Below are 19195 nucleotides of genomic sequence, written 5' to 3'. Positions count from 1 at the left end.
CATAGAAACAACTACATTGAGGCAGAGGCAGATGCATCTCTGAGAGCCCAGCCTGGTCTACACACAGCAAGTTCCAGGACAGCCAGGGATACACAGAGAAACCCTGCCTAAGGAAAAACAGAAAGAAAGAAAAGTCTACACAGAATCTACAAGAATTTAAATTTAGATGCTTATCACTGTATACCAATATCAAATAAGAACATATTTAGGTATAAATTCATTCTGAGTACACAGATATTTTTTAAAAGTATGTTACTGGTCAGTAAACTTTCAATCTACTCAAACTAGTAAAACAATAACCATTAAATTATTATACTCAATAAACAATCCATATTTTTATATACATTTATTTGGCAACAGAGTAAAAGATCGAATCACTCCATACCTTTTTCTCTTTTGATTTCTGTGCAGTATAAGTGTTATTCTCATTTTGATGAACACACTCTTGAGCTACAACTGTTTTCACAGGGTCTCCTTCAAGCACACAGTTTAGAAACTGTACAGTGTTTTCCAGTGAGTAGCTGTTTAAATAAATATATTTAAAGTAGATAATGTTTAAATAAATATATTTAAAGAAGTAGAGGGAAATGAGAGTTCTGTGACACGGTCACCATGAAGCATCTTTAGTACTTCCTAAGAGCACTAGCTGCTTTTGCAGAGAACACAGGCTTGGTTCCCGGCACCTACGTGACTGCTCCCAAGTGTGTGGACTCCAGTTCCAGTTCTGGAAGCATTAGGCACACATGGGGCACACATACATACACATGTGGGCAAACACTCATATCCATAAAATAATAAGTATTTTTAGTTTTAAAAAGTATCGGAAATTGGCTTAGTCTTTAGTTTTTAATACTGAAACATAACACACTCAAAGTTACCAGGTCTCAACTTTTTTAAAGATAGGTCTCAGTGCAGCCCTGGATGCTCAGGAACTTGCTACAGAGATCAAGTTGGTCTAAACTCCGAGATCTGCCTGCCCCTGCCTCCTTAATGATGTCTAATGATGAGGATCAACCCTAAGGCCTGTTCATTCCTGCCAAGCACTTTATGCCCAGGCTCAAAAATCTAACTGTCAAAAGTGGTACCAAGCTAGGCATAATGGCACACACCACAATTCTAGCTACTCAGGTAGCTGGGGCAGGAGGATCACAAGTTTAAGGCCATCATGGGCTACAGAGCAAAATCCTGTCTTAAAATAAAAATAACAGCTCAGTGATAGAGCACCTGCCTAGCATTTATTGGGTTTTGGCTTAATTGTCCATAATGAAAAACACTGGGAGGAGGAAGAGGAGGAGGAGGAGGGGGGAGGAGGAGGAGGAAGAAGAAGAAGAGGAGAAGGAAGAAGAGGAAGAATAGGAGGAAGAGGAAGAATAGGAGGAAGAGGAAGAAGAAGAGGAAGAGGAGGAAGGGAAAGAATCATGGAAGCATTTTTATTATTTTATTGTACATATATGGATATTTCACCTCCATGTATGTCTGTGTACCATGTATGCCTGGTACCCATGGAGTCCAGAAGAGGCCATCAGTTTCCCTGGAACTGGAGTTACTGACAGTTGTAAGCCACCATCGTATTAGTAATCAAACTCTGGTCCTGTGAAGTGCAGCAACTGCTCTTAAACACTTGGAAAGGTAGTAGAGGTAGCAGCAGCAGCAGCAGCAGTAAATGGGCAGGTGCAACAGCCCAACAGGTAGCCTTGCTCCCACACCTGATGACCTGAGTTTGATCCCCAGAACCCACATACTGAAAGGAGAGAGCCAAGTCTCAAGAGCTGTTCTCTGACCTCCACACTCACACCTTACTGCTTGCACACACAATGAATGAATGAATGAGTAAAAAACTCAGGTGTTTAAAAAAAACATGATGTCATGCATGGTGATGCATGCCTTTAATCCCAACACTCAGGGGGCAGAGGCAGGAGGATCTCTGTGAGTTCAAGGCCAACCTGGTCTTGAGTTCAGGATAGCCAGCACTTTGGAAAAAAACATATTAACCTAATTAAACACTACACAATGTTCACATAGGTCAAAACATTTTATCACTCATTAATGTACTCAATTTTGTGTTTTATATACAGTCAAAATTAACTTAACTAGTCCTAGATGGTAGAATACCTGGCTAACATTCAGGAAATCCTGGGTTTGATCCCTATAACTACATAAAATTGGCCATGATGGCAGATACCTGTAAGCCTAGAATTTGAGAGGTGGAAGCAGCAAGGTCAGAAGTTCAAGGTCATCATTATATACACAGCAAGTTTTGGGACAGCCCCAGCTAAATTCCTAGTACCAAATTATAGTAAGAGGCAATACTGATAACTGGATTTCTAATTTTTAAAAATTATTTATTCTAGAGATAGGCTACATAGCTCTTGCTTGTCTAGAACTTAGGGCATACCAAGCTGAGTTTCTGCCTAGTTCAGGAACATTAACTGAATGTTTCTTTTAATTGCAACATCTATACTCCATCAATCTTTTGGGGATCTATACATAGTTCCAGTTTCCTTCCAAAATCAAACATAGATAATCCAATTCCATTCTGATAGTCATACTGTAACAAACTCCACTTAACACCATGAGATTCTAATTTAAAAATATAAGTAAAACACTGTCTACCTCTCAGCTACCTGTTATCTGGATGTGTTTCCCATGGTGAGAAAGTAACAAAAAAAATTTTTTTTAAAAATTAACAAGGAATATAAGACAGTTGCTAGATATTTTCACTTTCTGAATTATATATCAAATGTATCAATTTGTTAAATGAACACTATAGATCATTTGGCAAGTGTTTCCAGGGACACTAGCCAGTCCTTTTAACACTCACTTACTTGTGATCTTTGAAAATGTCCACCAGGAAATTTTGATTAATGGCTGGAAATATTTTAAAGAGTTGCTTTTCCTTTAGTTTTGTGGCACAATCTTTTTCAAACATAAGTGTCTCCCTTTTCTAAAACAAAACAGAAATAAGATGAAAATTTGTAAGATGAAATTTATAAGCCAGACAATACTGAACCTAAACCCTACTTATTTTGTTGCAAAAAGACCAATGATTTATAAGAAATCACAAACTTTCTTCACTGATCATAGGATAAAGTCAGCAATATAAGTATTCTTACATTATTTATTTCTATCCCACTTTTGACAATAATTTGAAGATGCTGATAAACACATATAATCACATACACATACATACATACACCCAACAGTCTATTAAACAGTCCAGCTAGGATGAAGCTCCATATACAGTCAACCAATGCTTCCGTAAACATGGACCACATCAATACTGGTGTACGCTATAGCCTAAGTGTGGAGTAGACCATACCAGGCAGGTATAAATGCTATGATATTCATACAACAAATGACATAATGATGCTTTACTTGGGACATTATCAATCATTAATCAATGTAACTATTAAAAAGATAGGATACAAATAAACAAAGTCAAAAATTAGCTAGCAAGTAAAATTAAATTGCTACAAATTTAGTTCTGAGCGCCCTGAGTAGCAAAAGCAACAGGGACAGAAACATCTCAGTGCCCATGAAATAAAAATAAACCAACTGCTCAGGAGAGTAGGGCTTTTCTGGCACTGAAACCCAAAAGAAATGTCTCCCATGAGTCATACTCCCATACTCAAAACTGTATTTTCCTCAATGGGCAGAAGCTACAATGTGTAAATGTTACAAATTCAGGTTGACAGAAATCCTTAGCACTCTTAATTGTTTAAATTTTTTTCACAAATATATTTACTAGGGGGCTGGAGATATGGCTCAGAGGTTAAGAGCACTGACTGCTCTTCCAGAGCTCTTGAGTTCAATTCCCAGCAACCATATGGTGGCTCACAACCATCTGTAATGAGATCCGATGCCCTCTTCTGGTGTGTCTGAAGACAGTTACAATGTACTCATCACATATATAAAATAAATAAATAAATAAAATATTTTAAAAATATATATATATTTACTAAAAAAATAACTCTTATTCACACTCCATAAAGCTGCCTATCTAGAACTACTACTCCAGCAGAGCAGAGTTCCAAATGTTTATGATGCTTGACATAGAAGACAGAAAGGTGGAGAGTTCAAGGCCAGTCGGGATATGTATTGAAATCCAACACAGAATGGTAAAACTCTAAGTAAGAAAATAAAGTAAAGCTGTCAGACTTCCCTAAATAGTTTCCTACAACAGTTCTCTGTCCCTGCCTGTGTGGCAGAGGGGTGTGTCCTGCATGCTCCCTGTGCTGGCTCCATCACAGTCTACCTTCTTCCCTTTAAATGGTGTCTCCCCGGTGCTCTTCCTGCTATATGCCCAACAGCTCAGCTGCTAGCACACCCACTTTTTAAAAAACCTTTTATGGTGACGTTGAGGGGCTTGAACTCAAGGCCTCCCTCATGCTTGACAGAAAGTAGTCTTACTCACTGAGCCATCTCCCTGGAGTTCTTAGAGTATCTTCTTTTAAATTCTAAACTAAATCAGGAAAAAGTCTGTTAAAGTAGCTGGGTAGTGGTGACACATCCTTTTAATCCCACCACTTGAAAGGTAGAGGCAGATAAATCAGCCTGCCAGCCTGGTCTACAGGGTGAATTTCAGGATAGCCGGGACTACACAAAGAAACCCTGTCTCAACAAACAAACAAGTGGAGAAGAGGGGGGAAAGGGGAGGAGGGGTGGGGGGAGGAGAGAAGGGGAGAAAGGGAGAGAGAGGAAGAAAGGGGAAGAGGGAGGGGTTACTTCTTAAAGTAACTTTAATACTTTCTAGTGTTGACAGAATAGTTAAATAATTTTTGCTTGTGATTAAGACATTAATCTCTGAAAATAACCTTCTATAAAACTTCAAAGGCAATTAAAATAACCCTGGAACCTTCTAAATTAGAAATTTTAATAACAATCCTAGAACTATCTGTTTAAAGTTTAGTTATATTGAACCCATTTGTAGCACAAACAGCAGTAAGAAGGGAAGCTGTACAACTCTGCCCAGGAAATGACTAATGAAGTGAACACGCCACAGAGTAACAGAAACAGAGCAGGAACACCTCAGTTGCATGAGGACCTGCCTCAAAAGAAACAAAATATTTCCCATATGCTTTATAACCTGAATTAACTCCCCCACAAATAATCCTCAATACTAAGAGTCCTGGAGATCTAACAGGTCATGTTTCTAAACTACAAATTCTAACATGACTAAACTACAAACTTAGGATCTTATCATCCTGTAAGGATGACAGAACTTAAAAATACAATGCAGATATTATAACTAAATAATGTATGATAGTATCTTTAAAGATTTCATATTTTTCTATAAGTTAAAAAATTACTGAAGTAAATGTTAAAAATGACCAATGAAGCCAGTCAATGGTGGCTCAAACCTTCAATCCCAGCACACACGGTTCAAGGCCAGCCTGCTCTATAAAGTGAGTTCCAGGAAAGCCAAGGCTACACAGACTAACCCTGTCTCAAAAAGTAAACACAATAAAACCAAACAAACAAAACTACCAATGACACAACTTGATGGCCTGAAATAATTGAACCTAAATCACACATACTTAGCACGACAACTTAACACCTATCAGTGTCAACTGGAAGCAAAGCCTTGACTTCAATTCTACCTATCTTCAGTTATAATAGTTCCTTCATCCAAGCTAAATATGAGAGACACAGAATTAAATGAAAATCACATGTACGTAACATTGTATCTGTGCCAACCCATACCAAGTCATGTTTCTCCTGTAAGGCAATTTCTTCTGACATTATTTCTCGAAGTGAAACTTTTTTTGTTTGAGTGTTCCAGTGATCCAGGGTCTCAGGTGCTGCTAAAGTCTTCAATAACCTTTTGCCTGTTTTCTGAGATGATTTTTGTTCAAAATTATCAAGACCAGTATGTCCAGCCAGCAAAGGATCTACAAGAGTAATATAAAATAGTATCACGGAGTCAGCAATTAATGGACAAAGAATTAAGCATTAGTCACAAGACAAAAGAAACATGGGATTTTAAAGCCCTTTTCAGCTTATAATATGACTCTGAAATTTCAAAATGAACCTTCACATAACTACAAGCAAATATTTCATGTGAGCAACGACCTAGGGATGACTATAAATCAGCTCAATGCTTCCCATTGTCTTCCACATCACTGTGACTCCCTCCCCAACAAAACAGTTAATGCTGGGCAGTGAGCAACAGGGAGAGCTGTGCTCAGCCCCACTCTCCTACTCCGAGAACTGAGGAGAGCAACATGCTGACAAATACTGACAGACCAGAGGATACTATAAATAGCAAGTTACATTCAAAATAAACAACAAAGCATGAGGTTCACAATAACAGGAGTTAACATGTAACATAGCATCTCTAAGGGGGAGACAGGCACATCTGATAGATTCCTGTCTGTGAGGAGGGAAGAGACAGCAGCCCAGGCAGCCACAAGACCACAACAGCCCAGTCACTTCCACCCTTAGGCAGCACTCACTCTCTCTTTTTTATTAATTCTTAAAAATTTCACACCTTGAGTTTTGATCATATCCATCCTTCCCTCCCCTTCTCCTCCCAGACTGATGGATTTATGTCTTTCGTTCTCAGCCCGGGGTCCCTATTGGTGCTGCTTATACCCGTAGGTGTTTGACTGCTTCTCTCCTGAAGCTATACCGAGCACAAGTCTGAATCTTCAGCCTACAGCCTTCCCTTAGCTGCAGTGTGGAGAGCACAGAGGGGCTCAAGGTGCTCCTTCACAAAAGGAGGCCTTCTTACCAGGCCTGCCACGACAGAAACAACTGGGGACAATACTGCACTCAAGGACCTTCACGTTGACAGGATTTATCATAAAAGCAGGTTTACCTCAGTAATCTAAGACACTGATATCAATAAAGATGTGAATAATTGAGTAATAACTCTGTAATGGTATCAAGAAAATAAACCCAAAGTTTTTAAAAACCTTACAAAGAAGCACTTTGACAACATGTCAGAGCACACTTGAGATACTGCAGCAGTCACGATAAACATACAGTGCACAGCCTTATTTACCTCTAGGATTCTATTCTGCAGCTAGATGCAGAGTTAATCTTTTTTTTTTTTTCTTTTTGAGAGTGAGACAGACAGACAGACAGACAGACAGACACAGACAGAGAAAATTTATGTGTAGCTGGGCTTGGTGTGATCCCAGCACTCAAAAAGCTTGTTTAAAAAGTATTGCAAATTTAAGATCAGCCTTGGCTACAAACTGTCTTACACACAAAAAGGCAAGTTTGTTTTTGTTGTTGTTGTTTTTTTTTGGTTTTTAGAGACAGGGTTTCTCTGGGTAGCCCAGGCTGTCCTGGAGCTCACTTTGTAGACCAGGCTGGCCTCGAACTCAGAAATCCGCCTCCTCTGCCTCCCAAGTGCTGGGATTAAAGGCGTGTGCCAACACGAAAAGGCAAGTTTTTAAAAAAGGATTTCTTGGGCTGGAGAGATGGCTCAGTGGTTAAGAGCACTGACTGTTCTTCAAGAAGTCCTGAGTTCAATTCCCAGCAACCACATGGTGGCTCACACCCATCTGTCATGGGATCCAATGCCCTCTTCTGGTGTCTGAAGACAATCACAGTGTACTCACCTAAAATAAATAAATCTTTAAAAAAAAAAAAAAAGGATTTCTTGCTGGGAGGTGGCAACACACACCTTTAATTCTAGCCCTATGAAGGCAGGAGCAGGGTAATAATCTCTGTAAGTTCAAGGTCAGCCTGGTGTAAAGCAAGTTCTAAGATAGCCAACACTACACACACACACACATACATATACACACACACAGACACACACACACACACAAGATTATTTTTTCATTTGTAAATCAAAATTCTTGGGGACATAGTGAGCAAAAACACCTGCTGCCAACCCTGCCTACTGAGTTCAATCCCCAGAATCCACATGGTAGGAGACACCTGCAAACTTCCCTTTGACCTCTATACATACACCATGACATACACACTCTCCATACACACATGCACACTCATACGCACACTGTTTTTAAATCTTTGGGTAACATATTTTATGGAAGTACACTTAGAATAAATTAAAAACCAGCAGTCAACATTTCAATATCAAGGCAAATGTAAGTCAAAGATGCTCTTTACCTTGTGTGCGCTTGCCTCGAGAAACCTCCTCTTGTCTCTGTCGCTCCTGAACACAAAGGCAGGGAGCAAGGATTAGCCAGGGAGGATGCAGTGGCACAAGGCTAGAGGCTGTATCAGTTCTTCTTGTCAACTATGAACCACTACTAAAATTAAGTAAAATAGTCAAACTATATAAATACAATTACTAAAAACAGCTATGTTGGCTAGAGAGATGGCTCAGTGGTTAAAAGCATGAGCGGCTCTTCCAGAGGACCCTGGTTCAACTCCCAGCACCCAAACGGCAAACTGTCTGTAATTCCAGGGGATCTGACACTCTCATATAGATATATATGTAGGCAAAACATTATTATACATAAAAATAAAGAGTAAAAAATAAAAGGGATATCTATACACACATAAATGTGTATATGTATGTGTATATGTGTGCGTGTATATATATATATATACCCTACTTAGAGCTCTGTTTTTTAAGATTTTCAGTATTTTTAAAAATTCTGTGCATGTGTATAAATCTGTCTGCATGTATGAGTAGAATGTCATGGGGGATGGGGTCTTCATATGAGGAAGGTACCAACCATTACAGATTCTCTCCATTTCTCATGAATCACTTTAGCCAGATTCAGATCTATATGAACCACACAGTCCTCGACTGTTAGAGATCCTTGTGAAAGGAGCAAGAAGAGAGAGTATAACCATTACTCATTGCACATTTGCAGAGAGCACACTCACCTACCACATGCAGAGTAAATTTGTCACTAATTACTAACACATTTCTATTTACTGGGGATATTTTTATGTTCTATGCCATTGTTTTCATACTTAATTGATAGAAGATGCAAAACTTCATAATGAATCTATTTAAGTTATCACATGCCCCGGTAACTTAATACATTCCTCTAGCTGAGACTTCCTGGAACAGTATGCTAGGAAATTAATCCCTGACTCAATCTATCAGAAACAGCACTCAGGGACTCTTTTTTCCAAAAGTTCACTTTTGCAAATACATGTAAGATAAGTACCAGGAAAACTTGCAACATGTTCATGGATATATTGAAATTTAAAATTCTATGTAAATATCCTCTACTTCAAATTAATTGTTTTAAATCCTTTAAAAACATGTTATGTCAAAAATAAGGCACTATTTAAAATTGTGTGACATAAACAGATACATTCAGCCAACAAAAACTGCAACTGAAATAGAAACTATATGCTATTCACACACACACACACACACACACACACACACAGAGGGAGAGAGAGACAGAGAGAGAGAATTTACTTTTTCCTTACCTGAATCAATACCAACTGGGCCAAATAGCTCATTAAGTTGGAAAGCCAGCTCAGGGGGTAATGCCAGCTCCAGACAGTCTATGGTCAGAGATGTGGCTGTCACTGGTGTGGGAGTCAATACCTCAGTTTTACCCTCTTCACTAACTCCTGCTGACCAACCACTTCCTGGCATTAGATTTTTCGCCATTTCCTGTTTATCTTCATTGATAAATTCTTCCATGTTTGCAAATTTCACATAATCCTTAGGAAGATTTTCATTTTTCTTTACTTCCAAAGAGCCAGTAAGATACACATCTTCATTTAATTCAGAATTTGAAGTGCTTGTTGCAGAGTTTATAATATCAGATAAATTTAGAAATGAATGCATATTGTCTCTAGTCTCTGTCACTACTAGATTTTTTTCTATCTCACTAACATCTTTAGGGATATAAGACTGTGGAGTAAGTGAAAGAGGCTGCTTAAAGGTGTACGCGCCTGGCAGTTCAGCCTGACGGTCAGGCAGTGTCTCATTGTTACTCTTGACCTTTACAGCAGCATTGGGGAATACTCTAGTTATTAATTCAGGGTTTTCAGGATTCATAGCTCTTATCCCTTCCTGCTCGGAGGTCCCCTTTCCTGGGTTACCAGCAGACTGTGCACTGGTGTTCCGGATACCAATTCCAGGACTAAATTCTGATACAGAAGAATTAGAACCTTCTGAGGTTCCTCTGTGGCTAATAATTTCCTTCAGGTCCAAGCCCATAGAAAACGGCCCAACCTGTGACTCACTGTATGACTTGGGGGAGCTCTCAACTGCAGTGTCCTCGCACAGTTTAGTCTCAGAATCCAGCAAGAGACTTGTGGCCCAAATAATGTCTTTATTACATCTCTCATATAAATCTTTCAGGGCTTCTAAGGAAAAGGATCCGAAGAGTTTGCAAAGGATGTTAAGATTTTCAGACTCATCAGCACTGGTAAGCTCACTTTCTTCAACGAATGTACTTTTATCATGCATTACTCTGTACGGAATTGTTTCTTGAACATTTAATTTTCTATTAAGAGTGAAATCTTTGGGCTTAAACCCATCTAATCTTCCTGTCAACACTCTGACAGAATCTGAAACATTGATTTTATTCTTTTCTATTTTCCACAAGAGAGCAAAATCTTGGGGCTCGGTCTGGGTACAAGTGCCTATATCTACTCCAGAGACAATTCCAGACACCCCCATTGGAAATTCTGTTAGAGACCGGGGCCCCACTGCTCCAGGAAGAGCTGCTGCACTGCTGGGGAAGGTAAGGGGCAGTGCGTGCTGGCTGTGAGTCACTGGACTCAGGGAGGTCGGATGATGCTCAGGAGCTGTTTGACTGGGCAGCATTTCAGAACTTCGAAGGTTGGAACTCAGCGTCTTCAGTTCTTCAGGGCTTGTCCCCCAGTAGGCCTCATGTGCTGGATATAAGGGTATTTCACCCAGGTTGTCATTAGTTCCAAATTCCACGCTGGGTTCACTTAGGTCAGCTTTTGGCATTCTCGGTCTGTGCTCTCTCGGAGCTAATGAAGCAGAGGAAGGCCAGTCGCTCACAGCACTAAGTGAGGTTTGCTCAGTACTTCTGTAAGGATCATAGTGATAGCTACTGGGCACTTCTGAAAGATCATCGTTCCCATGTGAAGATCCTTGGGGCTGGACAGGATCTGTACTCACAGATATCCTAGTATCTAATACTTTGTGGGACTGCGGGAGGTTACATTTTTTGTCACTTTGTACAGATAAACCTTTTTCAGTTTTCCGGTTCCTTTTAGATCTCTGGCTAATTGTCTTATCAACTGGCCAGTCACCAACAAAATTTGATAGCTCTTGTTTGGGGATTTTTTCCAAAGATGATTTGCCTTTTTGTTTTCCAATGGTCTTTTTCTTTCCTGCCGTTCTTTCTTCCAGTACTTCAGGAGGTGAGGGGGTTTCACCTGGAAGTGTGGCTGCACTTGCAGACCCACAGGCTTCTTGATTATCGTCAGCACAGTACCCATTTGATGATGCTCCCTCCGCAGGACTCCATGCATCTGCTTCAGAATGCTCTTTTTCAGACACCATCTCTTGTTCTTTCTCACTTCTATCTGTGGCTTGACCTTTGCTTTCAGGGTTAGGAAAATAGGTGCTCGGGGCTTCCTGAAAGAAGGGGTTATGACCACCATGACTCACGTCACCCAACTCCTTTCTTCCTCTGTTTAAACCAGGACAAGGGAGTTGGGGATCACGCACAGGTAACACTGCTTGTGTGGCCACCTCAAGGGTCTTCTCTTCCGTTAACTCTGAGTGCTTCGGAGACACAGATGAGACACTGTCTTCTTTTGCAGAGCTAATAGCTTCACTGTCTCTTGGGCTACAAGACATTTCAAGTGTGGTAAGAAAGTTTGCTCACAATGTGATTAATACTATGATTTAAATTAAAGAATCATGCAGCCAGACAGCACTTAACATTTATTCAATGAAGGTTCTAATGTGCTCACAGGGGACAATACCTTGCTGGCTTCCTTCACATCCATAGCTTATATGTTACTGTGGGTCTACATTTCCTACAAAGAAAGTTTTATTTCTCAACCTGTAGGTCTCGACCTCTATCGACCCTTTCACAGGGTTACCTAAGACCATTGGGAAACATATATTTACATTACAATTCATAACAGAAGCAAAATTACTGTTATGAAGTAGCAACAAAAATAATTTTATGGTTGGGGGTAACCATATGAGATGTACTAAAAGGTAGAAGCACTAGGTAGGTTGAGAATCACCTATTTACAGGATCTCAAAGCCAATACTGTCAGAACATAGTCTGTGAATCAAGCTATGTGAGATCTCTAAGAGCTTGTGAGAATAAACAGTCTTGTGACCTCTCTTCCTCCAACACATGGACTACATATGGAATGTGCTGTTGTGCCCCTCCCACAAAAATGGGAGTGGGCTTACCCATCATGTTTCTATAATTATTATTCAAGAACAGGTTTACTCTATACAACTTGCCCCCAGAATGCCCTCAGAATATAAATTACCTGATACCCTGAATATAAGCTGGCTACTACATGAGACTCCAGTCTGCCTCATTTTTAAGCTCTGCACTCCCAGGATCAAGTTACTAACTAGAGAAGTAACATAATTTTCATGATTAAGAAAAACTAAAGAGGGCGAGAGAGATGGCTCAGTGGCTAAGTGGTTAAGAGCACTCTGACTGTTCTTCTGAAGGTCCTGAGTTCAAATCCCAGCAACGACATGGTGGCTCACAACCATCCGTAATAAGATCTGATGTCCTCTTCTGGTGCATCTGAAGACAGCTACAGTGTACTTAGATATAATATTAAATAAATCTTGAAAGAAAGAAAGAAAGAAAGAAAGAAAGAAAGAAAGAAAGAAAGAAAGAGAGAGAGAGAGAGAAAGAGAAGAGAGAGAGAGAGAGAAAGAAAGGAAAGGAAAGGAAAGGAAAGGAAAGGAAAGGAAAGGAAAGGAAAGGAAAGGAGAAGAGAAGAGAAAAAAAACTAAAGAAGCCAAGCAGTGGTGGTACAGGCCTTTAATCTCAAAACTTGGAGGCAGAGGCAGGCAGGTCTCTGTGAGTTCAAGGCCACCTGGTCTACAAAAGCAAGTTCTAGAACAGCAAGAGAGACACAGTGAAACCTTGTCTTGGAGGAAAAAAAGGGAGGGAGGGAGGGAGGGAGGGAGAGAAGAAGGAAGGAAGGAAGGAAGGAAGGAAGGAAGGAAGGAAGGAAGAAAGGGAGGGAAAGAAATTTTTTCTTTGAGGGTAGGAAGCTCTCATTTAAGATGTCATTTATTAAAAATGTTTTAAAATCATCCTGAATGCTAGTTTCCAACTCATAGTATTATCCTTTCAACTTCAACAATTTTGCCTTATTAAGTTTGTCAAGGCACCTTCCTTTATCTTAGGAATTCTCAAAGACCCAACTCTTCCATTAAGTTTTCCTAAGTTAAATCATATCTAACACTAACTGAATTCTATTCTCTATGTGAAAATTAAAGAGTACATTCACTAAAACATTTTTTTAAAAAAACTGCCAGGCGTGGTGGCACATGCCTTTAATCCCAGCACTTGGGAGGCAGAGGCAGGTGGATTTCTGAGTTCAAGGCCAGCTTGGTCTACAGAGTGAGTTCCAGGACAGCCAGGGCTACACAGAGAAACCCTGTCTCAAAAAAAAAAAAAACAAAACAAAAAAAAAAAAAAAAAAAAAACTAAAAATAAGAAATAAAGGTAACATAGATGTACACAACAAAAACAATGAAGAAAAAAGGAAAATCCTCAAAAAAGACAAGTGTATTCACTGTATAACAGCAGATCACAAACCCTCAGCTCAAGGGGAAACCCATCTTTCACATGAGTTCTTCCCTCTCTTTCTAGCGCCCTCAGCTGGCTTCAGGGAAAACTGATCAAACAGAACAGAAAACCTCTGTATTTTTAGTTTATCCGTGGTGATTTTTAAGTCTTCAAAGCTATCATTAAAAACGAAACCATAGGAGCTAGGCGTGGTGGCGCACACCTTTAATCCCAGCACTCAGGAGGCAGAGGCAGGCGGATTTCTGAGTTCAGGGCCAGCCTGGTCTACAAAGTGAGTTCCAGGACAGCCAGGGCTATACAGAGAAACCCTGTCTCGAAAAAAAAAAAAAAAGAAACCATAGCTTCACACTGCATTTTTTTTTTTTTTGCATGTAATAGACTTTAACCCACCTAGAATTCCTGTCGTCAGAAGCGTATGCACACAACTCAATGCGCTCCATTCTCTCTGGATCGGAAGAGCTCATGATTATCGGCACGGAGACAAAGCGCTGATAGTGCTCTAGCATTCTCGATATTTTCTCTTTGCTCACTCCGTGAATATTACGTCTGAAAAGTCCAGGGGAGAGACAGGTGGGAAGAAGGTTGACAACCAAAAAGAAAAGAAAACAAAAGAACACACAAAGTCCAGAAGTCCTTTTCTGCTGTGCTTGGGACTGAACTCCGAGCCACGTGCGTGGAAGGTAAACACAGTCCCACTGAGCTTGTCCCTAACACCATCACTGGCACTTCTCATGAGACAGGAGAGGACAAGACCTCGCCTTTACATAACGTGGGCTGTCTAGTCCTAAGCTCATTCCCATCTCATTTGGTTTGGAAGGTTTGTTTTCATTTGTTTGAAGATGTGGTCTTGCTATGAAGCCTAGGCTGTGATGACCTGAAACTTGTGATCCTCCTGCCTCAGATTTCTGAGTGCTGGGATTACACCACCACACCCAATCTAGTCGGGCTCTTTTAAATTGCATTCTATTAATTATACTATATATTTTTTCCAGATATCTTTTATTAATTCAGGAGAAAGGATTCAATGACCTTAGAAGAACTTGTTCTAAAACTCTGGAAAAAATTCATAAAACAATGACTGTCATTTAAAGGTTTTGATTAAGGATTACCTCTGAGCAGTAAGTATTCCACTATAGAGACTCTGAGTAACGCCCCCAAGTGCCTTCCTGCTATAATAAAACCAGATCCCAACTAAATTAAAACAAACACATTTTATTACATTTTAGGTTCAAACAATATTTTTTAATTCCTAGCATATTAAGTCTCTGGATGTCCAAATATGAAGTTTATTATTTGTATTTCCAGTCTTGCTCGTTCATCAGTGTTTTTGCTAATGAATTTACAGTTAGTTAACCCAAACATGGACATCTTTAGGTCTCAGGCTGAGGGTGTTTTCTGGATTTGCACTGACAGGAAGTAGGATAATATGCTTTAATTCCCCTTGGGTTTGTTCCTTAAGGAAAGCATCTCAGATGTGACTCTCTTAACTTAGTCTGGATCCAAGGCTTTATATCTGAACTCCAGGGCTAATATTAGTGTTTGCCTCTTGGGTAAATATGGCTTTCATATTTACCTACCTCGATCTTGTCTGGTTTCATATCACAGAGAAGCAAAGAGATAGAAAATATGAGAGAGGTTAAGAAACATAGACATAGAGGCCAAAGCAAAAAAAGGTCTAGTATACCACTGACTCCAGTCTGAAGAAGAGAAGAGAGAGATGGGACAAAAGCAGTTTAAAGATAAATACTGAGAATTTTCTAGAACTGATGAATGACACCCATGTCCTGATTTCAGGAGTCAAACAAGATAACAGAATAAGAAATCCGTAACTAGAAACATATGCTAAAAGTGTCACTCAAAGAAAAAGGAGATGACATTAAGCTAGAAATTAAAAAATATGGCTAGCCATATAGATAGAAACAATGATTAGAATGAGGAGACTTAGCAACAGTAATAGAAATAAAACATAAATGTTACTTTCAGCAACAGAAACTAGCGGACAGTCCAGAATATATAAAGTAAGTGTCTTATAAGAATGAAGATGTTAAAAATATTTGCAAAGGAAAACGTAAAAGCAGACTCTTACTGTAAAGTTTAAAGGTAAATACCAGGCAGACAAACTCTCACATTAAAGAAAGGTTTCTGCTGCAATGGGAAAATGAAGCACAAAGGAAATAGTTGAGCAGAACAAACAATTGTATATAAATCACATAATGATATCATGTACACTCATGAGGAACAATCACAAGTGGGTGTTATAAAGTTCTTGTGTTTGTGAGTAGGAAGGCAAAGAAAATGGTTTTACTTTAGAGTTAAGCTTTGCATAGTGAAACATGGGAAGTGGGCACTAAAAAATATAAACAAAACATATATAACTTAGAAATTATTATAGAAGGAAACAGATTTAAATTTTACCTAAATTTTCTAAAATATGATGAGAGAAAAACTTCACATAGATTTTTTTTTCTCATAACAATCATAGAAGTCAGGCCTGGTGGCACATGACTTTAATCCCATCACTTGGTAGGCAGAGGCAGGTGGATCTCTGTGAGTTTGAGGACAGCCTGGTCTATATAGTTGAGTTCCAGGTCAGCCAAGGCTACACAGTGAGACCTCGTCTCAAAAAAAAACAAAAACAAACAAAGCACTAATCGTAAAGAGGGAAAATAAGCACCAAGCACAGGGGGCACTGAGAAGGTGGCCAGCAGAACACCCAGGAGGGCCGACTCAGCATCTGAAGCCAAGGCAGGGCTGAGAACTATGGTATCTGCCGGATATCCTAACCCTGAGAGGGGAGGCAGGAGAATCAGGAGTTCAAGGCTAGCCTGCACTACAGGAGACCTCCTCCAAACTTCTGTCCCCTAACACACACACACACACACACACACACACACACACACACACAGAGAGAGAGAGAGACAGAGAAAGACAGAGAGAGAGAGAGAGAGAGAGAGAGAGAGAACCAAGGTGAACAGAAAAACAAGCCATACTAGGCACAATAAATACATAAACATTAAGGATATTAAAAGATTGACAGCAAAAATATGAAAAGAAGAAAATTCTCCAACACTAACTAAAAGTATGCTGGTACAGTTCTATTAATTAAACCAGACTTTCTAGCAAAAGCTATTCTTAAAGACAAAAGAAAAAAAATCACTGGGGAGGGATAAAATCCAGTTAATTAGGGTAACGTCAAACAAATGATACACCTGTAGGAATTTCAATAACTACCCTCCAAATATATAAAGTGGACATGGGTGGGATGACAGAGACTGACGGGCATTATAGCAAAGGGACTCACACTGTCTCACATTGGAAGAGTTCACCACCATGTCCAAAATTTAACCCACAAGACCAACCAAAAGAAAAGCAAGCACAGAAAGCTGCAGCACGTCTAAGCGTTACTAGAGAGCATCTGAACACAGCATATGTACGCACTTGGGGCTGGGGTTCATATGCATGTTGTGCTGTATGAATGTGTCTACGCCACGGCATGCACTGGAGGTCAGAGGACAATTTACAGGCGCTGCTTCTCTCTTCCCTCCCACCGTGGGAACCCTAGGGATCCAACTCAAGTCCTCAAAGCAACAGGTGACTCTGCCTCCTGGACTCTCACAGCCCACAGTACACATGCTCAGTAGGCAAGGATGGATCATTTAAGAAGGAACTATTGAGGCTGGCTGCAGTGACACAGGCCTTAAACCACAGCACTCAGGAGGCAGTGGGAGGCAGATCAATCACTATAGTTCCAGGGCCTCCAGGACAGCACAGTGAGACAAGAGAAGAAAAGAATGAAAACTATCACACCGGTCACACAATGTAGCCTACTGCAGGTGAACTAAAAATCCACAAGGGAAACATCCACTGGCTTGGAAATTGTAAAACATAATTCTCAATAATCCAAAGCTAAAAAAGAATATTCAATTATAATGCAACTTTACAAATAAACATGCAAAATGAAGCACTGTACACTAAACCACGAGGAAAATAAAATAGCAAGGAGAGTTTGAGCATCAAATGCTCATATTATAAAAATGATCTACACCTTCAAGTAAAGATTTTAAAAACAATAGAAATAAGCAAGATATATATTTTAAAACAAAGAAAGTAGAATAAAGAAAACCATAAATGAATTAAGCAAAATAGAATACAACAGAAAAGAAGACCAATCAAGCAAAGAGCTGTTTATTTATGAGGGCCACATTGTTGAAAAAAATACAAGCAAAACCAAACCATATGACTAGTGAGGGTAATGAGGAGGAACACACACTGTGAACACACTGAAGAGAGACCTTGACTGCCTACACCACGGACACGCAGACGCCAGAGGGATATAACGTTTAAAGTCTTAACTTTGGTGTGATGGGGAAATTCCAATTGAGAGGAAATACTTCTCAGTTAGTTTACGATACCAAAAGCAGGCGAGGTAGGTCAGGGAGGGGAACCCTACTCATCTATACAAATGCAAAAATTCCAAACACAAAATAGGAAGGAAACCAACCCAGTAACATGAAAAGACAATTAAGAGATACTGGATATGACATGCTGCAACACAGAAAATAAACCTTGAAAACATTTTCAGTGCAAGACGCCAGAGAAAAAGACTCCAAATATTCACTGTATATATACTGTCCAGAATAGAAAAAGCCCTAGAGAAGAAACACAGCAGAGATTGCCAAAGAGGGAGGAACTGCTGAGGTATGACTTCTTTGTGAAAAGATAAAAATGTTTCAGAAATTAGACAGTGGTGATAGTCATACAACACTGTGACTATATTAAAGTCAGACTGCCCTTTAGTTTGTATTGAATTAGTTCAAATTACTACAAAGCAACTATTCTAAAATTAAATCTTCAGAGCACTAAGGAAAAAACAATGTATGTTCATCTCTTAAAAATAACATTTTTGGGCTGCTGAGATGGCTCAGTGGGTAAGAGCACTGGCTGCTCTTCCGAAGGTCCTGAGTTCAAGTCCCAGCAACCACATGGTGGCTCACAACCACCCATAATGAGATCTGACACCCTTTTCTAGTGCGTCTGAAGACAGCTACAGTGTACTTATGTATAATAATAAATAAAGCTTTGGGCCAGAGGAGCAGGGACTGAGTGAAGCAGAGCCGACCAGAGCCAGTGGTGTTGACAGGGAGCAAGCAGAGGTCCTAAAAATTCAATTCCCAACAACGACATGAAGGCTCACAACCATTTGTACAGCTACAGTGTACTCATATACATTAAATGAATAAATAAATAAGTACATTTTTAAAAGCAACCAACACTCTCTAGTGCTCTAGAAGGCACAAGTCCTGCCTTCAGTAGACACATGGCTCAAGAGTACCAACTCCCAGGGTCTTTCCTAGTTTTAAATATTAACACATATTACAAGGAAGTATACAACTGACAACATAAGACAACTGGAAACTCCATGGCTATTTATTATAAAATAAATATATTATAAATAAACTCTTCATAAAACTAAGGATAAGGAAGGGCCTTCAAGGTGGTTGACTGGG

General features: G+C 39.6%; 1 protein-coding gene across 7 annotated transcripts in view; it reads right to left on the bottom strand.

Annotated features, from left to right (window-relative positions):
• The window catches only part of N4bp2 (NEDD4 binding protein 2), a 65416-nt gene that overhangs the window by 10836 nt on the left and 35385 nt on the right, over positions 1 to 19195 (bottom strand). For all 7 annotated transcript variants that reach the window (XM_085836730.1, XM_085836726.1, XM_085836728.1 and 4 more), the window contains 7 exons: positions 14079 to 14234; positions 9379 to 11732; positions 8664 to 8749; positions 8089 to 8134; positions 5704 to 5891; positions 2826 to 2944; positions 386 to 521 (listed from right to left, as the gene is read on the bottom strand). In XM_085836730.1, the coding sequence (XP_085692856.1) occupies positions 386 to 521; positions 2826 to 2944; positions 5704 to 5891; positions 8089 to 8134; positions 8664 to 8749; positions 9379 to 11732; positions 14079 to 14234 (3085 nt within the window). The remainder of the gene's footprint in view (positions 1 to 385; positions 522 to 2825; positions 2945 to 5703; positions 5892 to 8088; positions 8135 to 8663; positions 8750 to 9378; positions 11733 to 14078; positions 14235 to 19195) is intronic.

This window comes from Mus caroli, unplaced genomic scaffold, assembly GCF_978045245.1.
Source record: "Mus caroli unplaced genomic scaffold, Mus_caroli_1 scaffold_4, whole genome shotgun sequence".
Lineage (NCBI taxonomy): Eukaryota > Metazoa > Chordata > Mammalia > Rodentia > Muridae > Mus > Mus caroli.
Note: the sequence above shows the minus strand (reverse complement) of the source record. Positions and strands in the feature narration are given on the sequence as shown.